The sequence below is a fragment of the Populus euphratica genome, unplaced genomic scaffold (assembly GCF_000495115.2).
Source record: "Populus euphratica unplaced genomic scaffold, PopEup_1.0 scaffold176.1, whole genome shotgun sequence".
In the NCBI taxonomy this organism is placed as follows: Eukaryota; Viridiplantae; Streptophyta; class Magnoliopsida; order Malpighiales; family Salicaceae; genus Populus; species Populus euphratica.
In genome coordinates, this window is record NW_011500058.1 from 177,026 (window position 1) to 189,357 (window position 12,332).

General features: G+C 35.5%; 1 protein-coding gene and 2 pseudogenes across 7 annotated transcripts in view; 2 read left to right on the forward strand and 1 right to left on the reverse strand.

The window, feature by feature from the left end:
- LOC105107944 (probable amino acid permease 7) overlaps positions 1 to 5,058 on the forward strand; it is a 7,687-nt gene extending 2,629 nt beyond the window's left edge. Inside the window, exons 1-8 of one of the 7 annotated variants that reach the window (XM_011002047.1) lie at positions 1,682 to 1,912; positions 2,278 to 2,397; positions 2,493 to 2,726; positions 2,837 to 2,930; positions 3,108 to 3,322; positions 3,641 to 3,774; positions 3,888 to 4,115; positions 4,449 to 5,058. In XM_011002047.1, the coding sequence (XP_011000349.1) occupies positions 2,328 to 2,397; positions 2,493 to 2,726; positions 2,837 to 2,930; positions 3,108 to 3,322; positions 3,641 to 3,774; positions 3,888 to 4,115; positions 4,449 to 4,850 (1,377 nt within the window). In that variant the 5' untranslated portion in view covers positions 1,682 to 1,912; positions 2,278 to 2,327 and the 3' untranslated portion in view covers positions 4,851 to 5,058. Of the gene's footprint in view, positions 1 to 1,681; positions 2,398 to 2,492; positions 2,727 to 2,836; positions 2,931 to 3,107; positions 3,323 to 3,640; positions 3,775 to 3,887; positions 4,116 to 4,448 lie in introns of those variants that run through there. The other 6 variants (XM_011002046.1, XM_011002049.1, XM_011002048.1 and 3 more) reach the window with 6 other exon arrangements.
- Positions 5,059 to 5,144: 86 nt separating this feature from the next.
- On the reverse strand, positions 5,145 to 8,976 carry LOC105107975 (reticuline oxidase-like protein; annotated as a pseudogene).
- Positions 8,977 to 9,392: 416 nt separating this feature from the next.
- Positions 9,393 to 12,034, forward strand: LOC105107943 (probable amino acid permease 7; annotated as a pseudogene).
- Positions 12,035 to 12,332: the final 298 nt, after the last annotated feature.

A 12,332-nucleotide genomic window follows, 5' to 3' on the forward strand; every position in this document is an offset into this window, starting at 1 on the left:
CTTATAGGGAAAGAACTAGGGACAATGGAAGAAGTTTCTGTTTTTCTCACCTGCAAGACAATTTCTTCTCTGTGGGACAAACAAATGGAAAATCTCAAAAGCATAAACCTTAGCATAGTAGGCATGCGTAGGGAATGCTAAGAAGTTTTTCTTTCTCCATGATGTTTTGTAGAGATGCACATCAGGGGATTGGTAAGGCAATCATATTGAATGCTACCTCAAACTCACTGGAACTAGTTTTAAGAAACCGAAAGATTTACTGTATTTCTCGAGAGTTCTTGACCCTCAAAAATAAAGGGAAAAAAAAAAGGATTCTTGAGTGACCACAAAAGCTAAAATGGTGTACAGAAACTTCAGAAAATATCAATCTATGGCCAATAATAACAGTCTGAGCAAGCCAGATTCCTCTGCTTTTATGAGGCAGTACATTCAAGGACCATTGTAGAAGATGCTTTGGAGGCTTTTTTATCTGAAAATAAAGACATAAAAATCCAAGCATGCTGACAAGTGGGATAATAATGTTACAAAGCAAGTCTTCTACAAGTCTTCTCTCCTTTTTTGCTTTTTTCAATTTGGAACTTCTGATGCAGACATAAACATCTTCCTCCTACACTGGTGTGCTTTCAGTATCCAAACAAAGAAATAAAACAAAAACAAAAACATCGATTACTTTTGTAGAGGGAAACCAAGAAAAAACAGGTCTGTTTGTTATTGCGGTATGGCCGTGCTTTTCAAAAAAATTATTGTTTTGCTTTAAATTATTTTTTTTGGTATTTTTAAATTATTTTAATATACTGATATTAATTTTTTCTTTTTTAAATAAAAAATTTATTTTGATGCTTTTTCATATGAAAAACACTTTGAAAAATAATCGCTACCACAATATCAAACACTACTGAAAAGAGGATGGAGGACGGGGGGCATGCATTCTAGTCATAGTTGCAAGCATGCGAGCAAGTATCTATTCCCATAACCTCTGTCGGCATATTCTATGGTAAGAGTCCGGTCAGGATTTATAACCTTCAAAAATCTAACAGCTTGCTCTTTCCTGTTTACCCCCCTACACACACACACACACGCTCTTTATGCGTCAATTATGTTGCCATTGTTAGGGCAGTGAAGATGAATATCCAAGAAAAATGAGATACTGGCCATTTTCATGGTAGAAAGTTTGACTTCTTGTATGCTATCATTTTAAGAGTGAAAATTACAGGAAAAGAATGTGATTTTTTGGACTACTGTGGTCAGAATCATGCTTCCCATCAAGATTTAATTATGATTGTGAGATTCGTGCAAGCAATTTTGATGTTTCTCCAGTTTTTAGTTGAACTCTTGATTCATGATTGCAAGGTCATTACAGAAGGAAAAGAAACATCCAAATGAAACATTCTAGGAAAAGTGGTTGGGATGGAACAAGCACCAAACTTATAGGTGTCGCTAACCTTTTTGTGATGAAAAAGGAAATGGCTTTTACTGGCTAATAGGAATGGGAGTTTTTCTTTCAAACATGAAAATAATTAGCTATTACTTTGAATGATTTGTCATAGAAGAAGACTGCTCACCCACCTCTTTGGTCCCGTATTGGAGATACTGTTAAAATCCTAACAAAAGTAGTAAAGTTGGATGTGAAGTAAGTAAAGAGGGCAATGAATATGCCAACGTGAAGATGACTGCCAATTTCATTGCATTCTTACGAGCTATCATGTTATCCTTCCAAAACCCTTATAAATGTTGCCTTCCAGAAGTTCTTGGCTGCAAAGAAGCTAGAGCATTTCTTTAAAATATTTCCAAATTGAGTGGCAAGTAGTCATAGTCTCACAGGGTCAAGTATATTTCATGGTTTTCATCTTTGCTTCTCTTTCACATATCAGCTAGATATAAACTTGGTCCATTTCCCAACTTGGTAGGATCTGTAAGATATTAGAAATCAATCCTTGTTGATTGACTGATTTTAATAAAACCAACTCATTGATGTTATAATCGCGCATGTTATAATCAACTCGTTTGATCGAGAACATATTGCACCTTGGATAGAAGTTGCTACTCTTTTTCTTTGTATTATGTCGATAAGTTGCTATCTTTATGGCATTTCCTGCTTAGTATAGCTGTACTCTTCCTCCACAAAGAATACAGCATTGAATTTTCTTCTGTAATATTATTGTTGTAGAAACGCTAACCACAAAGGATCTAATTGTGTAGCTTCTTTCATGTATCTAGTTGTCGTGTTCTATTCAGAAACTGTTAAGAGTACTTAGGCCCTTTGTTTTGGCTATCCAGGTTGTAGAAAACTTTTAGTGAACAAGTTTCCTGTCGTGAATTGAATAGTCATGGCAGTTCAACATCCTCTTGAACTGGCAAATGGTTGCTGTGATGATGATGGGCATTCATTGAGAACTGGTAAAGAAATTTCCAAAGACCGGCTTTTGTAATTTAAGTTCACCGCCGTTTTTCAATTCAATATTGAATCTGGTGCCTCTGGAAAACTCAACCAGGAACCTTATGGAGTTGTGTTGCTCATATTATTACTGCTGTTATTGGCTCTGGAGTTCTGTCCTTGGCTTGGAGTACTGCACAGCTAGGATGGATAGCAGGGCCAGTTTCCTTGCTTTGCTTTGCGATTGTCACCTATGTTTCTGCTTTCCTCCTTTCCGATTGCTATAGGTCCCCTGACCCCATAACTGGAACACGGAACTACTCTTACATGCATGCTGTTAGAGTAAATCTAGGTAGTTTAACCCCTGCCCTTTACCTTTGTAACTTGTCTTGTGAATCCCTGTATATTTTTCAGTTAGGATATGCCTTGTATGCTTCCTAACTTGATGTAGTGATAGTTCAGGTAAAACACAGACATGGTTTTGTGGTTTGCTTCAATATGTGAGCATGTACGGAACTGGTATTGCTTATGTTATTACTACTTCAACTAGTATGAGGTACCTCCTCGATAAATTCTGTGATTTACGCCTTTTTTCATCCCTTGTGTTGAAGATTGTTTTGGATTAATGCCATTGCAACATTAAGTCAATATATTTGTGTCTATATTCATTTCATGTTTTTGACGAAGGTACTTCTGTCTGATTATACATGTTTTTTTCCCCCTCTCAATGTAGAGCAATTCAAAGATCAAACTGTTACCATAGAGAAGGGCATAAAGCTTCATGTGAATATGGGGACGCTATTTATATGCTGCTATTCGGAGGTGTTCAGATACTAATGTCACAGATTCCTGATTTTCATAACATGGAATGGCTCTCGGTAATTGCAGCAATCATGTCCTTTACCTACTCTTTTATCGGATTTGGACTTGGTGTTGCACAAGTCATAGGTATTGCTGCGAATCTGGCCACTTCTTTTCAGTAGACATCATGCTCTGCTAGAAAAGACTCAATCTTTTCAGTAGCTTACAGAAAGCAGCTCTCGAAGTTCAATTCTCTACTGTGTTTCTGTATTGGAAAGAACAGAAACCTGAGCATAGAGAATTTAGAATTTTTCGGATTAGAGAAATGAGTAACTCTGCAGTCCCCACGGGGCCTTGAATCACTGTCCAGTTTTTATCTGTTAACCAGACATAGTATGTAAGATAAGCATGGATGATAAATTGGGAGAAGAAGCTACTTCATCTCTAAAACTTTTCTGATTGCAGAAAATGGAACGATTAAGGGGAGCATTGCTGGAGTCTCAGCTGCCACTACTGCCAGTAAGTTATGGTTAGCATTTGAAGCACTGGGGGACATTGCTTTTGCCTATCCATACTCGATCATTCTGCTTGAGATACAGGTTTGGCATATACTTTTCAAAATTCAATTTCGTTGCAGCAACTCATTTTCTGCAGTAGCAGCTAATAACAAATTTTTGGGGACTGGAGTGAATTAAGAAATTTTTGCATGAAGGATACTTTGAAGTCACCTCCACCGGAGAATAGGACCATGAAGAAGGCCTCCATGATTTCAATCTTCATCACAACTTTCTTTTACCTATGTTGTGGATGCTTTGGATATGCAGCCTTTGGCAACGATACACCTGGAAATCTCTTGACTGGGTTTGGGTTCTTTGAGCCTTACTGGCTCATCGATTTAGCAAATGCTTGCATTGTTCTTCACTTGGTGGGAGGGTATCAGGTATCAAATTTTCATTACCGGGTCTTTAATTCTTGACCTTGTCACGCTTTTGTTGCTGCTCAAAATGTTGAATTTCTATACATTTCTAATTCCTCACTGCAGAGATCATTTTCTCCTTAAAATATGCAGCAGTAATCTGTTAAAAAAATATAATTATTTCATAATCATGAAGTTAAAGGTCTAATAATACATTTTCTTACTGTGATCATATCACCATAGTGCTTTTCTGATAGCATAGAGCTTCATCCAAATATCTGAGAAATCTTTAGGTTTTTTATAAAATCGATTAGGTTGCTCATATGGTTTAGATATTTTCATTTGTTCTGTTTGCAGATATATAGTCAGCCTGTGTTTGCATTTGTGGAAGGATGGTTCAGTAGGAAATTTCCAAGCAGTGGTTTTGTGAATAACTTCCACTCCTTCAAACTTCCATTGATTCCTCCTCTTCATATCAATCCTTTCCGGCTATGTTTCCGAACTGTATATGTTGCATCAACTACTGCTATTGCAATGGCCTTCCCTTACTTCAACCAAGTTTTGGGAGTGCTTGGAGCCTTGAACTTTTGGCCTTTGGCAATATACTTTCCTGTGGAGATGTACTTTGTGCAGAAGAAAATAGGCGCTTGGACAAGAAAATGGATTGTGCTGAGAACATTTAGCTTTGTTTGCTTGCTAATAACAATAGCAGGCTTACTTGGGTCAATTGAGGGACTTATAAGTGCTAAACTTGGCTGAGACTGCTATTGCTGAGATCTTTCTGCCAATAGACTACCAGTGATTACATGTTGTGTTGGAAGATGAGATTATTATGCCTCTTGTCTTCCTGTCCTGTTCTAATATTAGGATGAGATTTCTTGCTTGCTAGAAGGAAACTTAAATTTCTGTAGCCTTTACATGCTGATAATATTGAGAATAAGCATGCAGTTTCATGGAAGTTGGTGAAGAATCCTCTCTTTCAACCTATGACACCATAGACGTTATAGACACGGTAGAAGAATTTGAGCCATAAAAAGACATCATTAATTAGCTAGGACTGTAAAGAAAACTTGAGCTATCATGTCCAAGAGAGAGTGTTTGGTTACTGTCTCGAGATAGAAAAGATAAAGACAACAGAGGTAAAGAAAACATGTTCACTCTATCTTTTGTTTTAAAACTACATAATTCATCTCAAAACTATCACAATATTCATAAGAATGACCTTGTAAAAAAGTATGATTTTGCATGGTATACAACACCAGAATCATATAACCAGTACACAAGGAGAGCCTCACCAGAGAAATGAATGGAGGTCCCTCTCTTTGATCCATTGGTAAAATATAAAATACTCCAGAGCTGCTCTTAGAAACCTTTTCATATTTAAATGAATGGGAACCTACTCAAGACATTCTATTCTTCCAAGAAGGTGCTTCAGGGGATGGGATGCTTTGTTCATACATAAAGAAATTACCTAGATTCACCATTACTTGCATCAACCTGTGAAAATTGCCTTCGAAATGCTTCATAGTCCAACTGCTAGCTTGCTCATAACTAGCATTACCAATTTCATTGATTCCCAGATCAATATCTCCGTAATTTAGATACGAACATCTTGATGATTTTGACACAAAAGGTGTCCTATAATCATAAAGCTTTCTGATAAGATCCGATCCAATCCTTCAACACCTTTCCAACTCACTGCATGCAGGATTTTGTAAATGTTCTCTGCTCTATGTGGAAATGGAGTGTCAAGTTCTGAAACTTCACTCTTTTGAATGTCAAAACTGGATTTTGCAATTGGATCATGTTCTTCCACATTTATTCAAGACCAGTCTTTGAAATAGGCTCTTGCACACAGTCCGATTTCCTCTTCAAGCACTTCTCTTTTGTTGAATGTCTCTCAAGCCAAACATCTCTAGATGTACGAGTTTGATAATTAGACCAAAACAATACTGACTCAATCCAGCTCATTTCCCTGCATTCCTTGTACACAAACCCAATTCAGGAAATTTCTCATCCATTAGAGAAACAAGTCGTTGTGCATCTCCAAGAAACAAAGCATTGAATTTGACCTTGATAGCCACTTGCCCCTTCCTAGCAAATGGATTCAAGACCACCCTTATAAAGAGATCTTCATCTGTTTTATCAGCGACATCTGATGCACCTTCTTCCAATGTCCTTTCAACTCTAAAAACAGTGACAGTTTAAGGGACTTGAGCTAGTCTAATTTTCCATGAAACGAACTAGCTCCTCCAAAAGATCCAAACCATCACCATTAGCATCAACCACTGCTGCATCAACAATATTATCAGCAGACAAACCATATTTGCTCATTAAGTCACCATATCCACCTCCACTTAAATGGCCTCCAACACCAACTGCTGGACAAACTCCTGCAGGGTAGCTATGAATCTTGCTCTTTTCAGCAATTCTATAATAAACTTCCCCTAGTTTAGCACCTGTCATCATCCAAGCACCATGATATTGAACAGTAATTGACCTCATATTGAACAAGTCAACCATGATAAATGGCACACTTGACGCATGCGAAAGACCATCATAATCATGGCCTCCACTACGAATTCTGACTCCAAGACTTGGAACAAATGATAGCTCAATTAGCTGGTAATAAGTGAAGTAATTTATTTTTCTATAATAATAAATTATATATATTATTCTTGTATTATCCATGTAATAATAATATTATATCCGATCATACTTGTGAAAAAAGTGGTAACTTATATTTTACCCCATTAAAGATATATATAAAAAAAATGTTTCCATACATATTTCAAGCTGAATTTATTTTTATTACACCTACTTATCTAAACATATTCATTAAACCCAATTAAACGTTTTTAGGGTTATTTATCAATTGAAATATAATTAAGAGAATTCATAATTCCAACTACAACTAAAAAATAACAAAGAGTTTTAATGTATGGATATATTATTACAAAACCTAAAACATGTGGAAAACCACTTTAGATATGTCTGGATTTACTGTAGATTATAATGGTAAAATTATAATTTTATCATGGATAGAAAATGAGATCAACTAGCTTTTAGGGATAAAAAAAATCTTTTTATGTGTCATCCTTTATCAATTTGTTTGGGGATAATATTATCTTTTTTAAATTTTTTATAACAATTAAATTACTATATTACCCTTAAAATTTTAAATATTAACCTTGGATATAGGGTTTCATAGGATTTTCATTTTATTATAAATAGTGTGATAACTTTGTTATCCTTGCCATAAGAATTTTTAGCCTTGACTTTAGGGCTTAATAATAATTTCATAATGTTTTTTTTTATATATATTATTTAATCCCATAAGCATTTTTATCCTTTTCAAAATAAAATAAAAAAAAAAAAAATAATTGAAGCAGGCAAGCTTCTCCGGTGCCTTCAAGTGACACGTGTAGTTAACATTGGTGGTCATAGTCATGCTTATGCCGTATCATTTAATTTATCTTAATATCCTATTCCTCTTTAGATGATATATTTGTAATGATTTATCATTGTATTAGTTTGCATTTGATACATTCACAATTTGAATTATTGGTCAGTGAGGGGCAATGCTAGAGTGGTGCTATAATGACACTACACTCCACGTATGCTAAGCTTCAAATATATTTTTTATAAAAAAATTATATAAAATTTTGCAGTATTTCATAAATTTTTAAAACATTTTTTAAAATCAATAAAAATAAATAATAATTCATAATACTTACTATAATATAAAGATTCAATTTTAAATAAAATAGTACAATAATAGAGCGCCAAATATTAAATTAAAAGAATAAGAAGAAAAACCTTGAATGCAAGCAAAACATATTAATAAGAAAAATAACAAGAACTATTAACAAAATTAACATGGTAACAAAAACTAAAACCCTAAAAATAATATTAACAAAAACATGAATAATATTTAATATATATCATAGACAATAAACTGATATGGTTACGTCACAGACTTCGTTCTTTAACACAACGGCCAATCTCAACTGATCTATCTAGTGGGTTCGGTCATGTTGTAGCTCTGACAATTTAAACATGATTGGAATATGCTAAGAATATGAACCAGCACCGTTCAGAGCATAATCATAGCATGAAGAGATGCCAAACGAAAAAAAAAAAAAAGAGGAGTGTAAGTGCAAGCAAGAGCTGTAGCAGCCAACCATCAATGTAAGAAAAAGATATAAGTGGTGTGCGCAAGTTAATCCGGCCATCTATATTAATCTAAAAAAAAAGATATAAGCTACATGAATATGATATGGAAGCTGAGGAAAAACAACTGTTTGTTACAGAGAGAGATATATAAATAGCGATGTGAAAATGATTTTTGTTGCAAAGGATGTGAAAACAGAATGTTAAGCTCCTGCAAGAAATTACTATTCAAGAAAAAAGAAATGGCCAAACTCTCAAATTTCACAGAACAAAAATTAGAATAAGAAATTCATCATAGTAAACAAAACCTGCTGTTAATTTTTCAGATGCATCGTGGTGACTCTCTTTTTCTTATGATTGTTCACCCTTTCCTCCTTACTGTCATCATTCTCAACCATTAACTCCAATGATTCTGCATTTCACTCAAACCAGGTTTTCTTTGCCTTCTCCTAGAGAAGCACATGTACCAGTTCTAGAATGAAGCAGAAATAGTATTTCAAAGTACTGATATTTTAAGTTTCTATGACAAGCTATATGGAGATCCCTTGATTCACATGAGCCAGGCAAGAGAGGAGTGCTTTCTTGTAATCCCAGGGATATAAAATTTCTTCGAATGCTTTTCCCTAAATCCCTCAGTCTTCCCCTCTTTCCCTCCATGTTTCCTGGATCTCCGTTTCCCTAAATCCCTCAGTTTTCTCCTCCTTCCTTCCATATTTCGTGGGGTGTGTATTTTTAATGGGAGAACAGTAATGAAGGCTTTGATTGTAAGAGATAGTGAGAACACTGTTAAAATCAACTTTGAATAGTACTTCTTTCCACAATCTTTCTGCAATCCTGTGTTCTTTGTTTTTATTTGCAATTATTGTTAAAACAAAGGGTGGGAAAAACATTGTTACAACCCATGGTTTCTCAGTGGAGGAACAGTGTTTTCCTTTGGATGTATATCCCATTCTTTAATCAACTTGTGTTAAGATATTCTGCATGGGAGAACTTCTTGGTCAAACCTCCAATCACAAACAGAATCGAGTTATGTGTTTTCTTTGTTTGTTAAAAGATATTTTTAATTTTCAGTATTTTATACCATGTGAAATAAACTATTATTATTTTAGTTTTTTTTTTTCAAGTATATCACAGATGAGTAAACTACTTTTCTTCACCGTACATGACCTGGGAAAGTGTTCTAGGAAACAAACAAGGCCTAATATAATCACTATGGCAGTATTTTCCAATGCCGTGGGTTCCATGGTATACCAATAGTTTCCAATTCTGTGGTTTCCGTAGTATAGCTGATACGAAAGTTCATGAATTCAAAGATTCTACAGAAGCATATCTTCAGCAAAGAATATTCAAAGATTCTACATAAGCACATCTTCAGTGAAGTTGTCATTAACTAAACTGCTGACCAAGAGAAAAGACCACATCAGCTATCATGATGTGTGCAAGGCGTAGTGTTTCATGAGGTATAGTGTTTTACATCATCGTTATGTGTAGGGTTTAGTTATGTACTCAGATCTGGTTGAACCTGGTCCTTATATTTTGTTATTTTGGGTTTACAGGTAGGAAATTTGTAGCAAATTTCATTTCCTCCCCTGAATTTGATCGACATGGCAGTCAAACATGAGCAAGAGAATGATTTGTTGCTTGATGATGATGGGCGTCCAAGAAGAACCGGTGATGACACTTCCAACTTTCAATTCTATTTTATATATTTTGTGTTATCTTGAATTTACCCCTGTGAGAAACTGAACCAGGAACCTTATGGAGTTGCATAGCTCATATAATTACTGCTGTTATCGGCTCTGGTGTTCTATCTTTGGCTTGGAGTGTAGCACAGCTAGGATGGATAGCTGGTCCAATTGCCATGCTTTGTTTCGCTGTTGTCACCTATGTCTCTGTGGTGCTCCTTTCTGGTTGCTACAGATGTCCTGACCCTGTAACCGGAACACGAAACTACTCTTAAATGGATGCTGTTAGAGTGAATCTTGGTAGCAGAACACCCTCTCCTTACAAACCGAAAGCTTCTTATATTCTCTATCTGTTCATTTCTATAAATGTTCAGATAATCTACTTTCTATAAGCCTCCTAATTTTGTGTGGTGATGTTTCAGGCAAAACTCAGACATGGCTTTGTGGTATGTTTCAATATCTGTACATGTATGGGATTGGCATTGCTTATGTTATTACCACTTCAACTTGTATGAGGTACTTCCATGGTGAATTCGTGATTTATGCCTCGTTGTTTTAGTCCATATATCAAGCACCATCATTGTCAGCTTTCTGTGTTTCATTTATAGGGAAATTGGAGCCACTGTTTATTTATACTCTTCATCTGCTTTTCCTTCTGTCTTCTGATGATTAGTTGATTCCATATTTCATATCATTGCAGCGCAATTCGACGGTCAAACTGTTATCATGAAAAGGGTCGTGCTGCACCATGTAAACACAAGGACACTCCCAATATGCTGATGTTTGGAGCTGTTCAGATTATAGCATCACAGATACCTGATTTCCATAGCATAAAATGGCTTTCAGTCATAGCTGCAATCATGTCCTTTGCCTACTCTTTTACAGGGTTTGGACTTGGCTTCGCTGAAGTAATAGGTAGGTGCTTGTTCTTGCTGTATCAATCTTAAAATGCAGACTATGCAGTATCAGATAAAATTTTATCATATTCACCTGTATTTTTGCAACGAATGTGTAGTAGGAAAAAATATCATGTTTCACATTCTTTTGTAGAGTTGCCTTAATTTTTTTTTTATATCTAATTGCAGAAAATGGGATGATCAAGGGTAGCATTGCAGGTGCCCCAGCTTCTACTAAAGCTAAGAAACTATGGCTAGCCTTCCAAGCTCTTGGGGACATTGCTTATTCCTATCCATATGCACTTGTTCTTCTAGAAATTCAGGTCTGCCATCTATTTATCTAGAATTCATTATCCAACAAGTTATGTCACTAGCAAATCAGAAGTAAAATGAAGTAAGAATATTGTTGAATGAAGGATACTCTGAAGTCACCTCCACCTGAGAACAAGACCATGAAGAAGGCATCGATGATTGCAATGATCTTGACAACATTCTTTTACCTCTGCTGTGGATGCTTCGGATATGCAGCTTTTGGCAACAACACCCCTGGAAATCTTTTGACAGGATTTGGATTTTACGAGCCTTACTGGCTCATCGACTTTGCGAATGCTTGCGTTGTTCTACATTTGGTGGGGGGATATCAGGTACTTCCTCTTTATATCAAATTGCTACAAGCTAAATGCTAACATGCTTGGTGCTTCCATTGAATTTTAAGTAACTAAGCTCCATATTTCTTGTTTCTGTCAGCTCTTCAGCCAGCCAGTATTCGAGTTCGCAGAACGTTGGTTCTCAGAGAAGTTTCCAAGTAATGGATTTGTGAACAAATTCTACAACTTCAAACTCCCATTGCTGCCTTCTTTTCACATCAATCTCTTCAGAATATGTTTTCGAACTGCATATGTTGTGTCAACTACAGCAATTGCCGCTGTCTTCCCTTACTTCAACCAAGTTTTGGGACTGTTAGGGGCCTTGAATTTTTGGCCCTTGGCCATATATTTCCCAGTAGAAATGTATTTTGTGCAGAATAAAATAGAGGCATGGACAAGAAAATGGATCGTTCTTAGAACTTTTAGTTTGGCATGCTTGCTTGTGTCAATTGTAGGCTTAATTGGGTCAATTCAAGGAATTATAAGTGCCAAATTTGGCTGAAGGGCTTCTTATTATTATTATTTAATTGGGTCCTTTTGGAGATTGTTCTATGATTCGGGATTTCACTTTATTTTCCAAAAAAGAAAAGAAAAATGAAAAAAATAGGAAAAAGGAAATAATTTGTATCCAATTAATATTGAACTTCAAATCCATTTTTCTGCTTTGTCATTTTCAAGAATATGTCCTTGATGCCGCAATGAAGTGCTATCATGCAAGAGTATGTATAGTCATGTACATTTCAATCTAAAAATCTAAATTATTAAATAAAATTTATATTAGAATTGCAAACTTATATATAATCTTCAAAGGAGTGAATCGTTTTGTGAGTCCCTTCCATA